General features: G+C 40.8%; 1 protein-coding gene across 1 annotated transcript in view; it reads left to right on the forward strand.

Moving 5' to 3' along the window:
- Positions 1-333: 333 nt before the first annotated feature.
- LOC124136589 (adhesion G protein-coupled receptor A3-like) overlaps positions 334-23289 on the forward strand; it is a 123713-nt gene continuing 100757 nt past the window's right edge. Inside the window, exons 1-2 of the mRNA XM_046502554.2 lie at positions 334-1161; positions 8496-8567. Of these exons, the coding sequence (XP_046358510.2) occupies positions 950-1161; positions 8496-8567 (284 nt within the window). The 5' untranslated portion in view covers positions 334-949. The remainder of the gene's footprint in view (positions 1162-8495; positions 8568-23289) is intronic.

A 23289-nucleotide genomic window follows, 5' to 3' on the forward strand; every position in this document is an offset into this window, starting at 1 on the left:
GATAAGAATGAAAGACGCTTATCTCATATACATTGTAAAGGTGTGAAAAGTGACAGGCCGGGTCACTCCACACACAGCCGTTCGTGTAATAAGCGGTCAGAACTTTCCAAGTTAATAGCAGAATAAATACGAGCCTCGCTAGGGTTTCCCTTTCAGTCGCAGGTCGCTGCCTTACATTGTGAACCCAGCCTAAAGATATACAATCCCACCGTGTGGATTAATGCCACACACAAAATCGTTTTATCCCATCGTATTGTTTACCATTGGACCCGGCTGACCAATCAGATTTGGTGCTGGAAGCGCTGACCTCGTGACGTCACAGGGTCAGTGAAAATCAAGATGGCTCACTTGAGCAAGAGGAGAATAATTTTGCACATTTTGAGCGTCTGCTGTCAAGCTTGTGCCAGGAATATGCATGTATGCAAGTAGATTGGAGCTTCCCGCTATATTCAATAACTACAGTGAGCGTGTGATTAACGCACAAGTAACCTCGAGTGCAGCGAGCGAAGGATATTCGTGGAGTTGGCAGAGCGGAGATCGACAGTGTCTGTGTGTGGAGCAGGGAATGAGAAGAAGCATGTTCCCGTTCTGAGCCGGAGGATGCGCTAGCACCTCTGCTCCTCCTGGGTTCAGCGTCTGGATAGATCCCCCAAAGATGGATGGTGTACAGTAAGAACGAAGGATGCATCCGTGTATACTGAAATGCTCGGTTCCCAAATCTCTGTCCAGCTAGCGCTTTGTTCCGTAGCGATCACCGAAGGATCTCTCCACTATTTATTTGATGACAATGAAAACATGTGTCGTGTTTCCTTGCCCTTATGTGTTGGGTGAGATCGGACATGGATTTAGGGGCACACTAGCCGCGGCCCAGCCCACTGTCCGACAGTACACTCACCAAGAAAGCTCTTGAAAGCCATTTATCTACTATTGGAATACGTGATCTTCCACAATGGGAGTTTTGGCGAGACGGCTTGTTTTGGCATCAGTTTTTCTGTGCACTGCGAATCTGATGTGTTTGGGGGAGGCGTGTGTGTTGAGTTGTCACTGCACGGCAATGGGATCGAAAAACAAATCTAAAGTTAGAAAGGTGGACTGCGCGAAACACCCCCCTCCCTTCACGAGTCTCGCACACATAGCGTTCCCTCTGGATACGGCTTACTTGTAAGTATCTACTTCAAAAGCAACACACAGATCCCAGTCTGAGTGTCTAGTTGCACACTGTTATATTGTACTGTCTTGTATACTGGTGTTGGTCATTATTATACACAGAACATAACTATATTTTCATATAAGTACTGACAGGATGTCTAAACCATTTTCTTATGAGTATATTAGCTGATAATCTAATGAAATGAGTGTATGTCTTAGTCATGTATTAGTGTAGCACTACATCATATTTCACAACACTTTGACAAGGAGGGCGCCAGGTACCATATGAATATATATAGCTTGGTATTTGAGGTGAGTAAGCACCTCACCCAAATTCTAATGTGTATACTGTCTGTTAATTTAAGAGATGACACATTTAGCCTCATAATAAACATTCCAGTCCCGTGGTAATAAACAAGAGCCCCAAGTCATTAGCAATTACACCTTGTATCTTGGCACCTCCACTGGCCCTGTACTATCTGAGATATGCAATGAAGGGCTGTGCTATAACACTTGTAACACCATCTGTGAATGTCCAATCATGCCACATGTGTAACATTGGGTAACAGTGTAATGCAGGGATCGCATGTGCAACTGTGTGTAGTGCTGATCCAGTGATACCAGGGTTTCTGACTCATTTGTTTGTATTACAATAATGAACAAATTGCTTTTATGTGTAACATGTAGCAGTGATATTATTAACTTGTTAACTACCCATAGTGTTTGATACCAAGTCTGTTGTTTGAAATCAGTGACAGAAGATCAAGAACTGTGTATATCCTAGTCCAACAGTCCTAGGATGGAACAGTTTATATATTTGTTCAATATGATGGAACAGTTTATACAGTAAACTACAGTTATAACTAACTCAAAGGGACTTTGAAAGGCATTTAGAAGTGATTCACATAAGGAAGAGAATATATGGATGCCAACGTCTTTATTATGAGGAACACAACGTTTCGGAGTATATGCTTACTCCTTCATCAGGTGAATTCACCTGATGAAGGAGTAAGTATATACTCCGAAACGTTGTGTTCCTCATAATAAAGAAGTTGACATCAATATATTCTCTTCCTTAACTCGAAAGGGACTACTAATTTTAATTTGTCATAACCATAGTTCATTATAAGCAAATATACAGCAAATGCACGGGACCCAAATCAGTTTGTTATATCCGTCAGTTCGTTATAAGGGTGTTTGTTATGAACATAGTTTCCCGTATATTAGTTCAATAGAATGGAACAGTTAAAATAATCATCCAACAGTATGGAACAATTTGTATATTAATTCAATAGGATGTAACAGCAAGAAATATATATACCAGTGTTGCAGATATCTACATTTTCAGTTTAGGTTCTTCCTAGACAATAAAGTCAATGCAGGCATGTGTTTTTAGTTATATTCAGGTTCAATCTTGAATTTCTAATTATCAGAGAACCGTACATGGCACTCATGAAAACTCTAAGCTTTTAATTATTGAAACAATTCCTGGTTATGTTATTTTTCCCTAGGTGTTGTAATATAGAAGAAGATAGTTCTTTTATTAATGTGTCAGATATCTTCTTTCTAGAATGCAAGCATGGTAATATAATAATTAATAAGAACATGAATTTCTGCAAATACATACAGATCTACATAATATTAAGAATATAAGAATGTCCTGTGGTTTATTGAATTTCACCATATGATAAACGCTATATCTTCTTTTCGGAGTTAAAATTGTTCTGTGAGGCAATGCAGTTTGGGGCTTCGTTCCGCACGACGAATACAGTCTGGTCGGCAGACATCTGTGGGATTTAGCATCTCTCTGGGATGAAACTTACCTCAAGTAAAAACTCCAGCCAGCTAGAAAATGTACTTCGTCTTCAACATCATCATTATTACTAAGTTTACAGATTCTATCTGGGATGCTAAGGGCAGCTGCTGTATCCATATCAGGACTCCAAAGCTCCGTAGTCCATGATGTGATATGAAGCAAATAGTGTCACTCCTTCTACCCTTGCAGTTTTAGTTAAATAGTTTTTAAATGCTTGACAATGCTGTGTGGTATGGGTATTAGCCAACCTGCCATAAAACCAAACTCCCAAAACTTGACCCTTGAAGTCCCTTGCGTAAATGATATGCCCCGGAGGTAGACCACCCCACAGTAAACAGTATACGGGGATATATACACCACATGCTAGTGATTCAAACTGCACTGGCTACTCCCTTATTATCCACTCCAGTTTCTTTTTTCTCTTTCCGAAGTTTTACATGCTAAATCTAGTCTGTCATACAAACTCTGAAACAAATATATCCAATACAGCCCATGCAAGTCTCAAATGTTTGGCAAGTCTAGATTACTGCAATATCAGGTAGAAAGACTTGGCTCCTTTTTATTTTATTTCATGACTTATTTTTTTTTTTAAATCTGTAAAATATGTTCATTTCAGAGACTAGATGTTAGTCTAATGCTAAATCATGAAACTCTAATTTTGATATCCACTTAGATGGAATCAGTACATGTATTTATGGTTTAAATCTTTGAAACTACTCTTGAATTAATATAGCATGGCGTTTTGCAGATTTAGATGCTCATCACATGTATTGAATATTAAAACAGGAAAATATATTAAAATCCAGAAGGAATATATCCTGATATATCAAATCCCGAAGGAATGTAGAATATGTAATATACAGTTTATAGACATGATAGAAGCTGAGTGCCACGTTGTTGTCTTTTGCCTGGTTTACCAGTCCATGTTTTACATACCTACTTCCATCAATTTCCAAATATCTTTACGTTTAGTGAATTATGTCACATGTAAATATATATTATTAAAGTTCTAACAGATAATATGTTTAGAGCAATGAAATTAAGATATGATCAGACATGTTTTGTAAACAATTAAAAATTATTTCTGTACATCACCATCCTCACTATGGGCCTGTGGTCTGACAGTCTGCAATAAAGACGATGCTATAAATGTACAGGGTAACATCAGGCTGTAACAGTGTGCCCAAGTATTAGTGTATCTCTCAGCAGTGTCTGAAATAACTGCCTGCCCATCTGCCCGTGGCTGGTAAGATTGCTGTCGGGATGCATGAAATTTTCCTCCACTTGGCCGACTGTCCGGCAGATATTTAAGACTAAATAGGTATTCAGTTTTATTATAACTCCTTGTAGATTCTCAAGTAATGGTTTGCATTTTTTTATTTCAACTGAATCAAGACACTATTTGTGTCTTATTTTGGGGGATATTTCAATATATATAATGTCTATATGCGGGGAGGAAACTTTGAAGATGGGCAGGCAACACTTACGGGTCACATGCCCGAGTGTCTTTGGGGGGTTTAAACTTATTTCAAACGCTGTCTGTAACAATGTACCCAAGTATTAGTGCAGGACTGTGTGATACAAGAATGGTAACAAGAACATGAAGAAGTCATGCACACATACATGTTTATTGAGAGAGCCGATATGTGGTACAAAACAATTCATCAAATACCTGACTCCTGTTCTTAAGTCATTTCTTGCCTTGTAATGTCAACTCTGAGATTTACAAACCTGATTTGAAGACAAGATGGTATGGAGTATAAAATAGGTTTCTTGTAGGTTGCTGTGATCTTGTGATGATTAAATATGTCACTAGTTTCTGTTATTTATTTGCACAAATATGTCTTTTAATTGTGTCAAGTTTTCATGTAGCTGTTTTATCTGGGACTTGCTATTGGAATATCATGTTAATAATGAGAATATGACAACAAACATTGCATCACAAACCATGGCATCAATGGTAGGTTAGACTTGCACAAGTCTCTAAGGCAATAATTATTAAATTATGTAAATAATAAGAACACATTGTCCTGATAAGAAACTGGAGTCTAGACTTGCCTATTAGGAGGATAGAATTACTACACATCCCTGGAGTTGTCTTTCAATACAGCCTTGGAGCAAGGCTAGCATGACATTTACACAAGTTTTCTAATGAAATATAATTAGTTTCCATTGTGATTGCTGTTCCACACAGGCATGGAGCAGGATGTGTGTTAAAGACATCTTAGTGCAACACATACATGCAACACTGGTAATTGCAAAGTAGGGCGATATTCACTTACTGTAGGCATCACTCATGTCCTGATGTAAACCCAGTAGGATTATCTGCCAGCTGATAAATTTACGCCCCGGACAATTAGTGTCATAAGCTGGTTACACATTGTTGTAGTGATGTATTACATTGTCCAACATAACACCATCTTCATCCCCTCATCAGCAGCTGAACAGCACAGCTGTCCGGTAGATATGTTACGTATCATCTGGAATGTTCATAGGGTACCCGTAAAGACCTGGGCTAGAATAGGCCTTCAGCTATCCATGCTTGCTGTAAAAGGCGACTATGCTTGTCGTAAGAGGCGATTAACGTTTGGTTTATCAGGTTTGCTGACTTGGTTGATGCCTATCATTTCCAATTGCGTGGATTGATGCTCATAATGTCAGTCACTGGATTGTCTGGTCCAGACTTGATTATTTACAGACTGCCTTCATATAGCTGGAATATTTATGAATGCGGCATTAAACAAACAAACAAACAAGCAAACAAACAAACAAATGCTTATAAGGAGAAGTGCATCACCAGGGAGGGGAAGCTGGCCTGTCAAACGGGTAGTGATGACACAGGCAAGCTGCTGTTAATTGCCGAATGGTACTAGACTAACACGAAGTGTCTGAAATGTAAATATTTTACAGAAAAAGTTATTTTTATACAATATTATAAAAAGGAGCCCAGAGTCTCTTTTCATATCCTGAAACTGCAGTTATCTAGACGTGCGAACTATTATAGACTTGCATGGGCTGTATTGGATATATATGTTTCAGGGTATGTATATGACTGACTACATGCATGGACAAGAATGGTACTTTTAACCTGTTAACTCTGTGTAGATTTCCTGGGGGGTAAGGGCCGTGTCATTTGTTATGGGTGTAAGTGGGTCAGAAGAAATCAGGGGAGGGTCACCATAAGTATGACAGTTTCCAGAGGAAGGTCATAAGAAATAATACACATCCTTGGGAAGGGTCATGAAAAAAAAGGGACATTTTATAATAAAGTAGAGTGCTCTGGCATTTTGTCTTTTCAGGGAGATGAAAAAAAATGTACAAGGACATTGGGAGGGTCATCCAAAATTATGATTGGCATTAGGGGAGGATGATAATATTTGGTACATCAGCACATAAAACCTTTTCTACGTCTGCAGTGCAGTATGACTGCAGTACCTAATTGCTGAACGACAATATCATGATTTGTGTCAGGTGGTGGTATGAGAATGGTTGTCTAAAATACTAATCAGATAAACATGATCAGGTTTTGCTGGTGGAATAATTCTCAGAAAATCAAAAATACATTAAAGCCATTAAAAAAATGCAACATGGATCTTTGATATATGCCAAATCAAATCATGTTTGCCAGTTTAGTTTAGGAAGATAAATTTCAAATGCTCACATTGAAAGTTACAAACTGAAGCTTTGAACATGTACAGTGGCCCAGTTGTTGAAAACTCCACAGTTTGCTGGTAAGAGAAGTCTCTCTTAGGCATACCAGGATCCTGTGATCATGGGCTCTAATACCAGATACTTACACCCTGTGGTAGTCCCACTGACACCCTGGGTCAATTCCACAAAGCGATCTTAGTGCAAAGATGATCGTAACTCCCATACCTTAACATAGGCTTACGGTAGTCCTTGCACTAAGATCGTCTTGGGGAACAGAGCCCTGGCACTTAGTCAACACAAGTAACAAGTAGTGTCACTAACACCCTGGAACAATACGACAGTAACAAGCAGTGTCACTAACAACCTGGCACAACACGACAGTAACAAGCAGTGTCACTAACACCCTGGCACAAAACGACAGTAACAAGCAGTGTCACTAACACCCTGGCACAACACGACAGTAACAAGCAGTGTCACTAACAACCTGGCACAACACGACAGTAACAAGCAGTGTCACTAACAACCTGGCACAACACGACAGTAACAAGCAGTGTCACTAACACACTGGCACAACACGACAGTAACAAGCAGTCTAACTAACAACCTGGCACAACACGACAGTAACAAGCAGTGTCACTAACACCCTGGCACAAAACGACAGTAACAAGTAGTCTCACTAACACTCTGGCACAACACGACAGTAACAAGCAGTGTCACTAACACACTGGCACAACACGACAGTAACAAGCAGTCTAACTAACAAACTGGCACAACACGACAGTAACAAGCAGTGTCACTAACACACTGGCACAACACGACAGTAACAAGTAGTGTCACTAACACACTGGCACAACACGACAGTAACAAGCAGTCTAACTAACAAACTGGCACAACACGACAGTAACAAGCAGTGTCACTAACACCCTGGCACAACACGACAGTAACAAGCAGTCTAACTAACAAACTGGCACAACACGACAGTAACAAGCAGTCATACTTACAACCTGGCACAACACGACAGTAACAAGCAGTGTCACTAACAACCTGGCACAACACGACAGTAACAAGTAGTCTCACTAACAACCTGGCACAACACGACAGTAACAAGTAGTCTCACTAACAACCTGGCACAACACGACAGTAACAAGCAGTCTAACTAACAACCTGGCACAACACGACAGTAACAAGCAGTCTTACTAACAACCTGGCACAACGCGACAGTAACAAGCAGTCTTACTAACAACCTGGCACAACACGACAGTAACAAGCAGTGTCACTAACAACCTGGCACAACACGACAGTAACAAGTAGTCTCACTAACAACCTGGCACAGAACGACAGTAACAAGCAGTGTCACTAACAACCTGGCACAACACGACAGTAACAAGCAGTGTCACTAACACACTGGCACAACACGACAGTAACAAGTAGTCTTACTAACACACTGGCACAACACGACAGTAACAAGCAGTGTCACTAACAACCTGGCACAACACGACAGTAACAAGCAGTGTCACTAACACACTGGCACAACACGACAGTAACAAGCAGTCTTACTAACACACTGGCACAACACGACAGTAACAAGCAGTGTCACTAACATTCTGGCATAACACGAAAGTAACAAATAGTCTCACTAACACTCTGGCCCTTAGTCAACACGACAGTAACAAGCAGTGTCACTAACACTCTGGCACTAAGTCAACACGACAGTAACAAATAGTCTCACTAACACTCTGGCACTTAGTCAACACGACAGTAACAAGTATATTTTATCTCAACACAGGATTGATTCTCTTAATGTGTGGTGTTATAGTGTTGGCCATTGATTGGTGTCCACTAGCGTGCATGTGATCAACTCTCACTCTGTTTATTGCAGGGATTTAAAGAAGAATCAGCTTACCGTTCTGCGGAATGGTTCCTTTATCGGCCTGTCCAAGCTTACCAAACTGTAAGTAATCGTTACTTATTGCCATCAAATGTTGCACACTGAAGGCTTAGTGCCAGCTTGAAGACACCAAACTGTCGCGTAGAAGACAGAGGAGGTCTTCCATGCTTCACGCCGTCTTGCTCCGACTGTTGTAATATGTTGGTTTATTTCAGAACTGGATATTTGTAAATAGAACTTTTGTTGCAGATCAGTCCATTCTAAAATGCCATTGGCAAAGTGATACAGGCCCTTTATGTTTGATGCATGTTGAGAAGTTGTCATTGTCAAAGTGATGCAGCCACTGACTCTGTGGTCTAGTGGATAGAGTGTCTGCCTCTAGAGCGGAAGGTCTTGGGTTTGATCCCTGGTCGCTTCAAAGACGTTAAAAGATGGTACTTGTTGTTACCCTGCCTGGAGCCTGGCATTTTTCAGCTAAAACAAGGATGGGTCGGGTCGGGGAAAGTATTCTGGCTCTGAGTGTTGGTTGGCATCTATTGTTAAACTGCGGCATGATATCTCAGTGGGCTAGCATTATAAAATCAGCATTAGTCTGGACTAGTAGCTACACACACACGTGCATGCACGTCACTATGATCTTGAACATTAAACACTGTTTCACCTCACCGCACCTAAAGTAATGCTGACCGTTTGTACATGATGCATCTCAAAATGTTGCTAACGGCAGAGACTTCTCATCCCTTAAAGATAAGAAAAGCAATTTTTGTTGATTTTCTCCGATGTGAAAAGGGGACAATTATTTGGTTTTGGAACAAATGAGTCAGCAAATGATGAAGAACAGTGTCAATAAGTTATTTCAGTCGCATGTTTGTTTGTGGTTTGATAGCGTATGGGCAAGCAGACTATTTGTTGACTATTGTCAGCTGGTATTGGGAGCCTTGCTGTTCCTGTCATGCATGGCAGGGCTAAGGACACAGGCGGTCCCCCACACTCATGGGCCATTGCGTCGGCAATACTCACTGCTGCACTGGTCTGGATGTGGTCAGTCATCTCTCTCATGATGAAACTATATTTGAGGTGATTATTAATTCCCGTCAGGGTTTATTGTTGTGATTGCGCTTGATGATCGTAGCTTTTGTCCGATTTGCTGGCTCAGTTGTTGCTTATGTAGTTATTGGAGTTGTTGGTTCACATCCTTTCTGCCCTTTACTGTGTCCCCTGTGGGCGGATTGTTTGCTTGATAGATGTGCCATCATTATTAGAGCAGAATTTGTGATGATGGCAACACAATGTTTGAAAAAATTATAAGAGGATAATAGTTTATGGTTCGTAAGATGATAACAGTTTATTGTTCGTAAGATGATAACAGTTTATTGTTCGTAAGATGTAACAGTTTATTGTTCGTAAGATGATAACAGTTTATTGTTCGTAAGATGATAACAGTTTATTGTTCGTAAGATGTAACAGTTTATTCTTCGTAACATGATAACAGTTTATTCTTCGTAACATGATAACAGTTTAATGTTTGGCACTATCTCAATTTGGCTAATTTGAAAAATGAATGTCTTTGGTGTGTCTTCTGATTTTAGTTTAAGGAGCCTAGAAGGTGACATGATTGGATATTATTATTATTATTATTATTATTATTATTATTATTAATGTAATTCAAAGCCAATACATCAAGAGAAATTACAGCGATGAAGTGTTAATTTGTGGAAGTCATTGTTTGAACATCAGTTTAAACCCCTCCCCCAAATGTCTTCAAATTCCTGTGTCTTTGTTAAGCCCCTGGAAACAGGCAGCCAGTGTGTGTCAGTGTGTAGGACGTAAGATTGATTTTAACTTTAGATGTCTTTGTATTTTGTATGTCAACACTGTCAAGATGTAACTCAGATGAAGTCTTTGGAGCTGTCACATCAGTGAACCTAAGTTTAAAGATCGTTAGAAGTTTTTACATTTGGACTATTATGTCGCCCCACGTTCGGCAAACATCAGCTGCAAGGGAGACAACACTGGTCATCCACAATAGTGTTTATTTTTCAATGCTCTGTTTGAAATGTTAAAGTGGTAAAAATCTAACCTGCTGCAGATGAATTATTAACTCATGATGAGAGTATGTGTGCATTTATTGGCATCTGGAGTGGAATCAACGCTTCTTCCACACAGAAGCCATCACACTGTCCTCTCGGTCAGGGGTTTAGTTAGCCTTGCTCTAAGGCTGTTTGGGGCGGTCGGGTAGCCTAGTGGTTAAAGCGTTGGCTTGTCACGCCGAAGACCCGGGTTCTATTCCCGACATGGGTACAATGTGTGAAGCCCATTTCTGGTGTCCCCCGCCGTGATATTGCTGGAATATTGCTAAAAGCAGCGTAAAACCATACCCACTCACTCACTCCAAGGCTGTGCTGAATTATAAGTCCATGGGGGTACAGTAATTCTGTCCTTATAATAAATACTGCTACTGCCATTGATTGGGACATCAGTACGCCAGATAGATGCGTTTTGTACTTATGAAAACTAGTAAAATATGGACAGATGCAGATTACAACTGTATCAAATATATAGGCAAACAATGCTTCATGCTCTCGTGATAAATTATTACTGAACCTTGTCTATTTATTCCCCAAATGCTCTTCAAAACATACATGGGCATGACCTTTGTCATGAATACATCATTTTGTGTCTGCAGCAAATGGATTTCCTCCCAATCCTGCATTGCCATTGGCTAATAACGCTCTAAAATTTTCTGTCCTCGGTTATGTTTATGTTACTTTGGCACCATAATTCAAATGTACAACAAAAGGTCTTTGTTTGATGGCATGCAATATCATGTCAGTACTCGTCAGTATAAGTTATATAATACATTAAGAAATCAGGAAAGTTGATTTTGTCGGATGGAAAACTTGCAGCGACATTTATCCTCCACCCCTGGACTTAACGAAATAAGATTTTTATCCAGCATAAAACTTTTGAACTGGTCCCTAATGAATCCTGGATGATGAAGTCAATTTCTGTATATCCAATACCAGGCAGTTATCAAATACCAAGCAGAGACGAGACTCCTGATATCAGTGGAGGAAAGTTCCAGATGAAAGTGTACCCAGTCTGACCTCCATGCAGGTGTCCCTTCAGCTGGCATGAACAACCGAGGTGACTCTCTCGGCTTGAATAACTAGACCCAGTCTTGAAATACTCACTGTTTAAGATTCACATTAAAAGGTTAGAATATGGAAGAGCTTGACTGATGTTTTGTTGCCATTGGGTTGAGAGGTGAAATTAAGGTGTTCTCATCAAATTACAAGTAGTCTTGGTGGGGGGTGGGGGGCACAGAGATACAGTATGCCAGGGTCGGAGTGTTCAGTCCAGGGACTGAGTAGCTTTCAATATTAAGCCCAAATACAGCCCCGCGTTTGATAACTGATACTAGAATAAAAAGGTTGGTCTTTTTAAGTGTAGGGTTTTAACCCTGAGTGACCTTCCCTCCTGAGATTGCCAGACAGGTTGTGGATTACCGCCTGTGTCCCTGTGGCTGGCTGCCGACAGAGACTGTACCCACTGACCTCACGCCCCCATTTGGGTGGGTCTCGTACCTCACCCTGGTGACAGGGCCGAAACTATGCATGGCAGTTACCTTGATGTAATGATCGTAATTCTGTGGTGGGATGCAGTTACAGTAAGCTGGTTAGACATTTGTAGGAAACAAGAGTCAGAAAGTAAAGAGTGAAAAAAATCAGAAGCATCCCTACTCTCCATCAGGGCTACTGCAGGGCTGTGAATTGTGTGAAACACGATACTCCCCTCCCTCGTTATAAGACAATGAGATGGAGACGTCAAACTTTTGTGTTTGTTGGCTGTGTTGAAGTCGTAATTCACACCAAATGTGTTTGAAATATTGGGAGGAATATTTTGACATAGATGCCTCAGTATTTGATTATTATATGAATGGGAAAGGGATTTGTGTTATAATGAAAAATTCTTGCATTTTGGAATTTTTGGTTGTCTGGCCCATGAAGTGAAGATGTTTCAAGTTTGTGCAGCCTAAGATGTTAACTCCTTGGGGTCTGGTATTGGATGGGGTATAGTGTTAAATGAGGTATGGGTGTGGGATGGGGTATGGTTTTGGTTGGAGAAGAAATACTCCTGGCTTTGTCAACACTAGGGTCTGTCACACAGCTTTGGATTGCTTGAAGTTTTTCAGTCTCTTTGCTTTTGGAATGGTTGATTGATATCAAATATGTGCGGAAGTGGTGACAGTGAAGGAAATTAGATATGTCTGAGCATCAAGGAATATGTAGGAGAAGATACCGCAGACAGAGGAATAAGAAGGAGTACATCTATGTATCAACTGCCGAGCTACTGGAACTTGATCTTGAGAATTTCATGCAGAGGTACTTGTAGATGGGATGCTAGACTTGCACAAGTCTCTAAGGCAATAATTATATATTAATTTTAATCATAATTTCTAGATTATATAAACAATAAGAACAAGATGTCGCCATGAAGGACCCCATCTTTAGACTGTACTTTCCGTTTATCTAGACTTGCCTATTATAAGGATCGAATTACTATGCGCACATGGACTTATCTTTCAGTACAGCCTAGGAGCAAGGCTAATGGAGTGCTTGAAATACTGTTTCTTTCTTTGCATGCTATGCTGTACATCACCTTGATAGTGTGCAGGAAAAGGACATGTCTTTACAAATACGAAAATAGCACCTATCATTCTTGATGTTGTTACACCAGTTTCTGATGTGTTGTATGTACAGGCATTTTACATGCTGTGGCATATCCGTTGTATTCACAGGGTATTAGAATTTAGATGCTGTGAGGGTTAGAATAGGTCTTCAGCAACCCATGCTTGCTGTGAAAGGCGACTATGCATGTCATAGGAGGCTACTAGCGGGATGGGGTGGTCAGTCTTGCTGACTTGGTTGATACATGTCATCGTATCCCATTTGCGTGGATCGATGCTTATGATATCGATCACTGGATTGTCTGGTCCAGACTTGATTATTTCCAGACCACTGTTATACAGCTGGAATATTGCTGAGTGCAGCATTAAACAATTAACAGACAAACATGCTGTGACATATCCGTTGTATACACAGGGTATTACATGCTGTGACATATCCGTTGTATACACCGGGCTCTGGTATATGTCCCCATTGTCTGCCATGGACGGTCTCCAGCATGTTACATACCGTGAGTGACATATCCATTGTATGCACAGGGTATTACATGCTCTGACATATCCGTTGTATACACAGGGTATAACATGCTGTGACATATCCGTTGTATACACCGGGTATATGTCCCCATTGTCTGCCCTGGATGGACCCCAGCATATTACATTCTGTGAGTGACATATCTGTTGTATACACAGGGTATTACATACTCTGACATATCCGTTGTATACACAGATTACTACATGTTCTGACATATCCGTTGTATACACCGGGCTGTGGTATATGTCCCCATTGTCTGCCCTGGATGGACCCCAGCATATTACATTTTGTGAGTGACATATCCGTTGTATACACAGGGTATTACATGCTGTGTAATATCCGTTGTATACACAAGGCTGTGGTATATTTCCACATTGTGCTTTGCCCCTCGAGGGCAGCGTCCAGGCCATCATTCATTTCTGAAGTAGCCCTGGTGGATTACCCACATCGAGGAATGCTGCTTGTGCCACTGAGAACCAGCCAAGTTTTCTGATAATTATCCAATTTTCTTCTCCGTTGTCTGTATAGAATTATTGGCATATTTCAATCAAGTGGAAATGGGTTTTGTCAGTGCCAACAGGCCATTTCCATACCCTGCTTTGAGAATAAATATGTGGCCAATATTGTCCGATGCGGTTAAGCTATGTGGCCGAGTACTGCCCAGTGCCGTCAAGCTATGTGGAACAGCCAGCGCATGCATCTATTTATAGCTTGCATGCACATGAATCATGATGGTTTTATGTCTTTGTGACAGTACATGCAAGTCTTGCCGCTGCTGCTGCTGCAACAAATCGGTGCACATCATTGTGTGTGCATTCATAACAGCCTGCTGCAGGGGGAGCATGACTGGGGATGGAGGGGGTTGGAGGAGAGGGTGTAGGGATGTGGGTGTGGGTGTAGGGGTGTGGGTGTAGGGGTGTAGGGGTGTGGGTGTAAGGGTGTGGGTGTAGGGGTGTAGGGGTGTGGGTGTAGGGGTGTGGGTGTGGGTGTGGGTGTAGGGGTGTGGGTATAGGGGTGTGGGTGTGGGGGTTTGGGTGTGGGTGTGGGTGTGGGTGTAGGGGTGTGGGTGTAGGGGTGTAGGGGTGTAGGGGTGTGGGTGTGGGTGTGGGTGTGGGTGTGGGTGTGGGTGTGGGTGTTTTTATCTGTTAAAACACTGGTAATTTCTTCAGGTGTCTGGAGTATGCAATATTTTTATTTTTGTAACTCAAGATCCTCAGGAAGGTCATTAGGGTGTGATACAGGAACCGTATACCCACACTTCGTTTCCCCATCATTTTACAAAGGATGTAACATGGAAAATCATACGAAGGACTTAATTGTTACATGTGGTTTAAGTTATTTTATAAATCACAGTCAAAGAAATGTCCGTCAAGACAACTGAGGTTAACATTGGTTAATTTGAAAAATATTTGAAATTAAGGATGGTCACAAGTTCCTTAAGGTTTGTAGGTCTCATGTTTAGGGTCCCCTAAATATTTAACTGTAACAGCCAGGTTATGACAAAGGACCCCTTGACATTTGTTATTTAATTTCGACACTGAAAACGAATGGCGTATGAGATGGTTGATTATTTTTCTAGTTGAGTGATGTATTTTGCAACAGTGTCAAATTTTTTCCAATCATTGGTTATTCAATTTGCGGTGAGGCTATATCTCCGCTAGCTCCAGGTTTGCCTTATCCACTACAGGGCAGCTCAGTTAATGAAACATCAGTTTTAGGATTTTTTCCTTTGAAATTGTCAGTTTACGAGGTGTTTACCCGAGGTGAAGGCGTGAGTACCCACAGTGCAGCCATATCTCGTCTGGGTTGCAAGTTATTTGTGAGGTGCTCAGTACTAAACGACTCACCCTCGACATTCCCTTGTAATAAAAGAAAATTTATTTTCTAATTTGTTAAAATTTGCTCTGTTGGCTGAGAATCAATGGACTAAGTGTGGGTGGAGTGGCCAATTTGGCGTTACTATTTTCACAGCATTGATCTTCGTAGGTCTCCTATCAGCCATTGTTGTGCTGAACAAAAAATCCAAGGAAAAATCTTTTCGAAAAAAAGTGAAATAACAGAACATGGTTTTGTGGAGTATTTTTAAACCTTTGAAACTAGAGTGCAGCCGGTCTTGTTATTTTATCTATATTACTGCTCCACGTCCAATTATTGACAAGTCACTTCCTGAGGGAATCTGGTATCGGTATGTGAAAAAATGAGCTGGAAATATCTTGAAGGTTTATCTGTAGAATGTTGGGAGGATGGTAACCTCATCCATGTGGTAACTCTTTGAGTTGTCAGGAAAGTAGTACAAGCGTTACATCTAACTTGAGGAATGAAAACAGACGACTACAGGATATGATGTTAGCACATGCACATGCAGTTTTAAGACCATCTGAAAACTCTGACAAAAACATTTGAAATTTGTTATTGAGAACTTGCTTTCTTTTATAAGAATGTAGATCCTCCATAAGAACATTAAGGTTATTGTAGTCCATCTTCAACAAGGCACCATCCCTGGAAGTCAGCGCCAGTTTGGCAAGGCCTGGTCCTGGGTTTGAATCTGAGATTTGAATTCTGTGGTAAAACTGGAACAGTCCTTAAAACTGTGTTGAGTGCAACTCTCTCACTCAACTCGACACCCATGAAGATCCGGGTAAGAATAGGTCTTCAGCAACCTGTGCTTGCCGTAAAAGGTGACTATGCTTGTAATAAGAGGCGACTAACGGGATCGGGTGGTCAGGCTCACTGACTTGGTTGATGCTCATGATGTCAATCACTGGATTGTCTGGTCCAGACTTGATTATTTACAGACCGCCGTCATATAGCTGGAATATTGCTGAGTGCAGCAAACAAACAAACAAACAAACAAACAAACAAGAAACAAATAAACAACCACTCTATTGGTTGATGTTTGAAACCCAGACTTACATGCTTTAGTATCGTTGAAATAATGTTCAAAATTTAGTTGAATCGAACTTACTCGTACAACTTTGGGAGATCCTGCATCATAATATTCATCTGGGCTTAGTTAAATGGCTTGAGGCTTTTATTAAAACTAACATCGAGGATGAGCTGTGATGCATGGGCAAGTTATATTTGTTTGCAGTCTTGATTGACCCCGACATTCCCCCCACTTATCCTTGTATTGGACACAGACTACAGCCATTGAATACTTTCTTTGAAATGCTGGTCTGAAACTAACTTAAAAATCTACAAGATCCAATGATTTTAAGTTTATAAAAAAAGCCAAATTTAGGAACCCAATGGATTCTCAATTTTTGCAATATTCTTGCTGTAAGGTGAGTGGTAAACACAATGTATTTCGATTAGGTTGGTATCATGTTTAAAAGTTATGGGTTTGAAGTATAAAATAAGAATATTTTTTTATATTCACTACACATGTAATATTGAGTTGCTGTGAGAGGTTGTCGGTGACTTACAGAGGGGCACTGAACATCTATATTACCCTGTGATAAGGAACGCAGCTCGGAAAGACTGAACACCGGAACATTGATAGTGTTTCTGCTACACGAGAGTGAGGTCCTTGCTTTGATCCCTCCGACAGACAGGATGGTTTCACAATCACGGTGGGGGTTTCACAATCAGGGACGGTGAGAACGGATCTTCGACATCAGGAATTACAACTTCAAAGGATGGTGTTAAATGGAATCGCAATTTGGAGTTGAGATCCTCCATCAGAATTTAAACTTGAGTTTTCTGCTTGATGAAATTGAACAAATTAAATATTTTGTAGCACATCTTGTACCCCATGTTTGTCGAAAGGACTTTCCCATCTTTTTATGTGGATGGATCTATTGCTGGTAAGAGGGAGTTCAGGATAGAAACTCATGATTCGCGTATCATCCTGTGAAATAGAAAAATATAGCATTTTATTTTAAATGGGTTTACTAAGTCTGTGTTGCTGTTTCCATTCATTTCATTAATTCATAAGTTCTGCTGTTAATCAACAATTCAAGTTTGGGTGAACATGTAAAGTTTTTAAACTTTCAACATTTTAAGAAAAATTGCCAGTAAATTCTGTGACGTTTTTCTGCTCACACATCTGTGCTCGGAAAGAAATGGAAAATTGTGCAAAAGACAAAAACTTGCTATTGTGCTCCAGCTTACGCACAGATTCCGGTACAGAAAATAAATCAAGGCTGGTAGTTTCTCCACTTCTTATCCACTCCCACTTTTTGTATTCATGGCCAGGACATGCTGGTGTCCTCCGTGATTGATAAGCTCTGGGTTTGTTTCATGTCTGCTCTTCCCGTGTCGTCTGCTCCTCAGAAAGAAACCCACTCTCTTCCTGAAGCAGTTCCTTTGTATATTTCCTGACAGCCTCCCCGTAAAGTTAGTTTTGTGAAAAAACACAGGTCACCGGGGATTAATGATTGTCAGGGCGGACCAGACGTGACCTTTACCCAAGGTCATCAGGGCAGCAGCTTTCTGAATGGAATACCTTTTTGATATGTTTGTCAAGGTTTAAAACCAGCTTTTTGTTTGACCTCTCTAAGCCAATCACAAATTTAGGAAATCGTTTAGCTGTCAGTGTCAATTGTACCACCCGTTGTGAGTGCATTGTGGACAAATAAAACTGCATTTAAGCAAATTCTAGTAACTGGCTACCTGCCATATAATAATAATAATAATAATAATAATAATAATAATAATAATAGACTTGAAAAGTGCTGTTGTTTGTTGTATTTACAACTCCATGAAGTTATGCAATATGTTGCGACACAAGTATTTGTAGTGCGATATATATTGCGATATTTTGGGTGCTAAAGTGTTTGATAGTGACTGACTCATAGACGCATAGATTCTACTTTCTACATGCCAATGTAAATATTACAATCTCATTAATATTATTGTCAGTCGATGCCACCCTGAATTAAAATCACAGGTGTATTACTGCCATTTTTTCAATCAATTTCAAAGGGAAACATTATCTGTGAATGAATTTTTGTAGATTTTAGATTAAATGATACAAAAAGTAACAAAAATGTTATACATGTTTTAGCCAATATACCGGAACGCAAATTATTTCTTTTGCCAAACATGTCATTTGTAAATCATATTGCTGTATACCAGTATACAGGTAATACCGTGCAGACATTGTGACTCGGGATGTTAACGATGTGATGTATAGATGTTATTGCACATATGTGAAATGGGATGTGCATGATGTTATATGGCATGTTATTACATGGATATTATGTGGGACCATATATCACGGATGTGATACACAATATTATACCATGGATACATAATGTTAGTGCCGTAGAAACGAGCTGGTGACAGTTTGTCCTTTAAAACTGTTTTCTCTTCGGATGATCACACTTCCTGATACGATTTTTCCAAGACATTCTTTTATCATGAAAGATTATTTCAGTGCCATTATGCAACTCCTAGCTATAGACGCCATATTGGTTGTGTCTACTTTCTGCGCCTACTGTTGCTGCTTCTGTGGAATCTCGGTGAATCGGAACTGCATCGCCAGAGACAAAGGATATTCCTTGCTTGATAGGGATCTGGATTTGTCATCTTGGAGCCATTTGTTAGGAGAGGGCCCTTTCATGTTAGTTTTATGACTTGGTTTCCCCAAGACACAACTTGGCCTGTATGGCCACACGGCTTGGCAGGATTGAAGGAGAGTGTGAATGTGTATATTCAGCTCAGTTAACAATGGCCATTTGGAACCTGAGTTGTGTACATAGTCACGTTAGATTTCTTTGATTCTAATGTGGATGGATTTTAAATCACAATGAACATTTTTATGCTTCAGTTTGGAGTCCAATCCAAGGCCATTCACTTTGTTAACGTTTCCCGAGTTTCTAAAAAAAATGTATTTTTTTTGCGGATCAATTTTGAGTGGAATTTTAACTCTTTGTGAAGTGTTGCTACCAAGCTTGTGATGTTTTCTGACACAATCTGTACCAGACTGGGCGTAGTGCTCACTTTGTCTCCCCATCTCACCTGCATTTGCAACTTGCTGAAATAAGACTTTTCCTCCATGCCGATTGTGGATGTCTGTGGACTGATGAGTGCCTCTTGGGTTGGCGTTCATATGTTACATTACCCCTGTAGGGATGCTACATGAGTAAGACACTGCACCAGTAAGACACTGCACCAGTAAGACACTTCATCAGACACTGCATCAGTAAAACACTGCATCAGTAAGACACTGCATCAGTAAGACACTTCATCAGACACTTCATCAGTAAAACACTGCATCAGTAAAACACTGCATCAGTAAGACACTGCATCAGTAAAACACTGCATCAGTAAGACACTGCATCAGTAAGACACTGCACCAGTAAGACACTTCATCAGACACTTCATCAGTAAAACACTGCATCAGTAAAACACTGCATCAGTAAGACACTGCATCAGTAAAACACTGCATCAGTAAGACACTGCATCAGTAAAACACTGCAGAAAAACACTGCATCAGTAAGACACTGCATCAGTAAAACACTGCATCAGTAAAACACTGCATCAGTAAAACACTGCATCAGTAAGACTGCATCAGTAAAACACTGCATCGGTAAGACACTGCATCAGTAAAACACTGCATCAGTAAAACTGCATCAGTAAGACACTGCATCAGTAAGACACTGCATCAGTAAAACACTGCATCAGTAAAACACTGCATCAGTAAAACTGCATCAGTAAGACACTGCATCAGTAAGACACTGCACCAGTAAGACACTTCATCAGACACTTCATCAGTAAAACACTGCATCAGTAAAACACTGCATCAGTAAGACACTGCATCAGTAAAACACTGCATCAGTAAGACACTGCATCAGTAAAACACTGCAGAAAAACACTGCATCAGTAAGACACTGCATCAGTAAAACACTGCATCAGTAAAACACTGCATCAGTAAAACACTGCATCAGTAAAACACTGCATCAGTAAGACTGCATCAGTAAAACACTGCATCGGTAAGACACTGCATCAGTAAAACACTGCATCAGTAAAACTGCATCAGTAAGACACTGCATCAGTAAGACACTGCATCAGTAAAACACTGCATCAGTAAAACACTGCATCAGTAAAACTGCATCAGTAAGACACTGCATCAGTAAGACACTGCATCAGTAAAACACTGCATCAGTAAGACTGCATCAGTAAAACACTGCATCAGTAAAACACTGCATCAGTAAGACACTGCATCAGTAAAACACTGCATCGGTAAGACACTGCATCAGTAAAACACTGCAGTAAAACACTGCATCGGTAAGACACTGCGTCAGTAAAACACTGCATCAGTAAAACACTGCATCAGTAAAACACTGCATCAGTAAGACTGCATCAGTAAAACACTGCATCGGTAAGACACTGCATCAGTAAAACACTGCATCAGTAAAACACTGCATCAGTAAAACTGCATCAGTAAGACACTGCATCAGTAAAACACTGCATCAGTAAAACACTGCATCAGTAAAACTGCATCAGTAAGACACTGCATCAGTAAAACACTGCATCAGTAAGACTGCATCAGTAAAACACTGCATCAGTAAGACACTGCATCAGTAAAACACTGCATCAGTAAGACACTGCATCAGTAAAACACTGCAGAAAAACACTGCATCAGTAAGACACTGCATCAGTAAAACACTGCATCAGTAAAACACTGCATCAGTAAAACACTGCATCAGTAAAACACTGCATCAGTAAGACTGCATCAGTAAAACACTGCATCGGTAAGACACTGCATCAGTAAAACACTGCATCAGTAAAACTGCATCAGTAAGACACTGCATCAGTAAGACACTGCATCAGTAAAACACTGCATCAGTAAAACACTGCATCAGTAAAACTGCATCAGTAAGACACTGCATCAGTAAGACACTGCATCAGTAAAACACTGCATCAGTAAGACTGCATCAGTAAAACACTGCATCAGTAAAACACTGCATCAGTAAGACACTGCATCAGTAAAACACTGCATCGGTAAGACACTGCATCAGTAAAACACTGCATCAGTAAAACACTGCATCAGTAAAACACGTCGGTAAGAAACTGCATCAGTAAAACACTGCATCAGTAACTACTTGGCATTATTAAAACACTGCATCAGTAAAACACTATATCAGTAAAATGCTGCACCAGTGAAATGCTACATGAGCAAAGTGCCGTCCTGTTTTTACTTTGAACTCAACAAGAGAGTACTGACATCCAGTTTACATTTTCTCACACAAGTGAAGGTGATGATATGTTTGTTTCATGGCAGTATTGTGTGCTATATGTATGACAACTTCCCTAATCCATCATTCAACCTCCTCCTGGACGCTAAGAATATCCCTACCAGAGATTAAGAAGTGTAATAAAAGCCATATGTACAACTATTAACTTCACTCATATCATCAGAGGCTCAGAAGCTTTGAAGTACATCTCTAATAAATAATTTATTTTGGCCTAATATTTAAAGCAGATGGAATGTTTGATTTTTGTTGCATAGCCTGACTGCTAAGCCCCTCCTCCTCCTCCTCCTCCTCCTCCTCCTCCTCCCTCCAGTGTACTGGTGTATCCCTCCTCCAATAACCCCCCAACTCCCTCCCCCTGTTGTACCCCCTTCACCCCTGACACATGTAGATGCAGGGTTTGTTATTGCAGTGCAGACACAAGAGAGTGGGGGTCGCGTCTCGGGTGTCAAAACACACACAGCTATGCCAGGGGCAGACTACTGTCAGTTTCCTAAATAATACATCTTGTGCCCCTTGTTCGTACCGACTTGCAAGGTTAAGAGGGACACTGTTTCAGTGCTACATTTGACCTATCCGGCACCCATTAGACTGCTATTATTGAGGGAGCCTGTTTATCTTTGTCACGTCTACAATATGCTTGCCTGGCAGTAGTCACGAGGTGTCTTGTGTGGTGCTGCACTCAGGCTGACATAATACGTACGTCAGTGTCATTGTCTTTGTTTTTGTTAATTTTCCGTGTCCAGCTGTTTGATGGCATGTGTTGAAATATTATTCTCTGCATTTGGCTGTTGAATGGGTGTATGGTTGGGTGGGTGAGTGAGTGGGTTGGTGTGGGAAAGGAGGTGTTGGTTAGGGTGTGTGAAGGAGAGGTGTGAGTGAGTGGGTTTGGTGTGGGGAAGGGGGTATGTGAGGAGGGATGAGGGAGTTAGTGAGTGAGTGAGGGAAGGGGTCAGTGGAGGGAGGATTGTGTGAACGAGGGGTGTGTGTGAGTGAGTAAGTGGGTTGGTGTGGGGAAGGAGGTGTGGGGAAGGAGGTGTTGGTTAGGGTGTGTGAAGGAGAGGTGTTGGTTAGGGTGTGTGAAGGAGAGGTGTGAGTGAGTGAGTGAGTGAAGGAGTGGGTTTGGTGTGGGGAAGGGGTATGTGAGGAGGGATGAGGGAGTTACTGAGTGAGTGAGTGAAGGAAGGGGTCATTGGAAGGAGGCTTATGTGAACGAGGGGTGTGTGTGAGTGAGTAAGTGGGTTGGTGTGGGGAAGGGGTTGTTGGAGTCAGTGGAGGGAGGGGTGAGTGGAGCTAGGGTTGTGTCAAGGAGGGGTGTGAGTGAGTGAGGTTTTATTTTCCTTAAAGCTGGATCACAGCCAC

Source organism: Haliotis rufescens, unplaced genomic scaffold (genome assembly GCF_023055435.1).
Source record: "Haliotis rufescens isolate VD_foot unplaced genomic scaffold, xgHalRufe1.0.p SCAF_12, whole genome shotgun sequence".
NCBI lineage: Eukaryota > Metazoa > Mollusca > Gastropoda > Lepetellida > Haliotidae > Haliotis > Haliotis rufescens.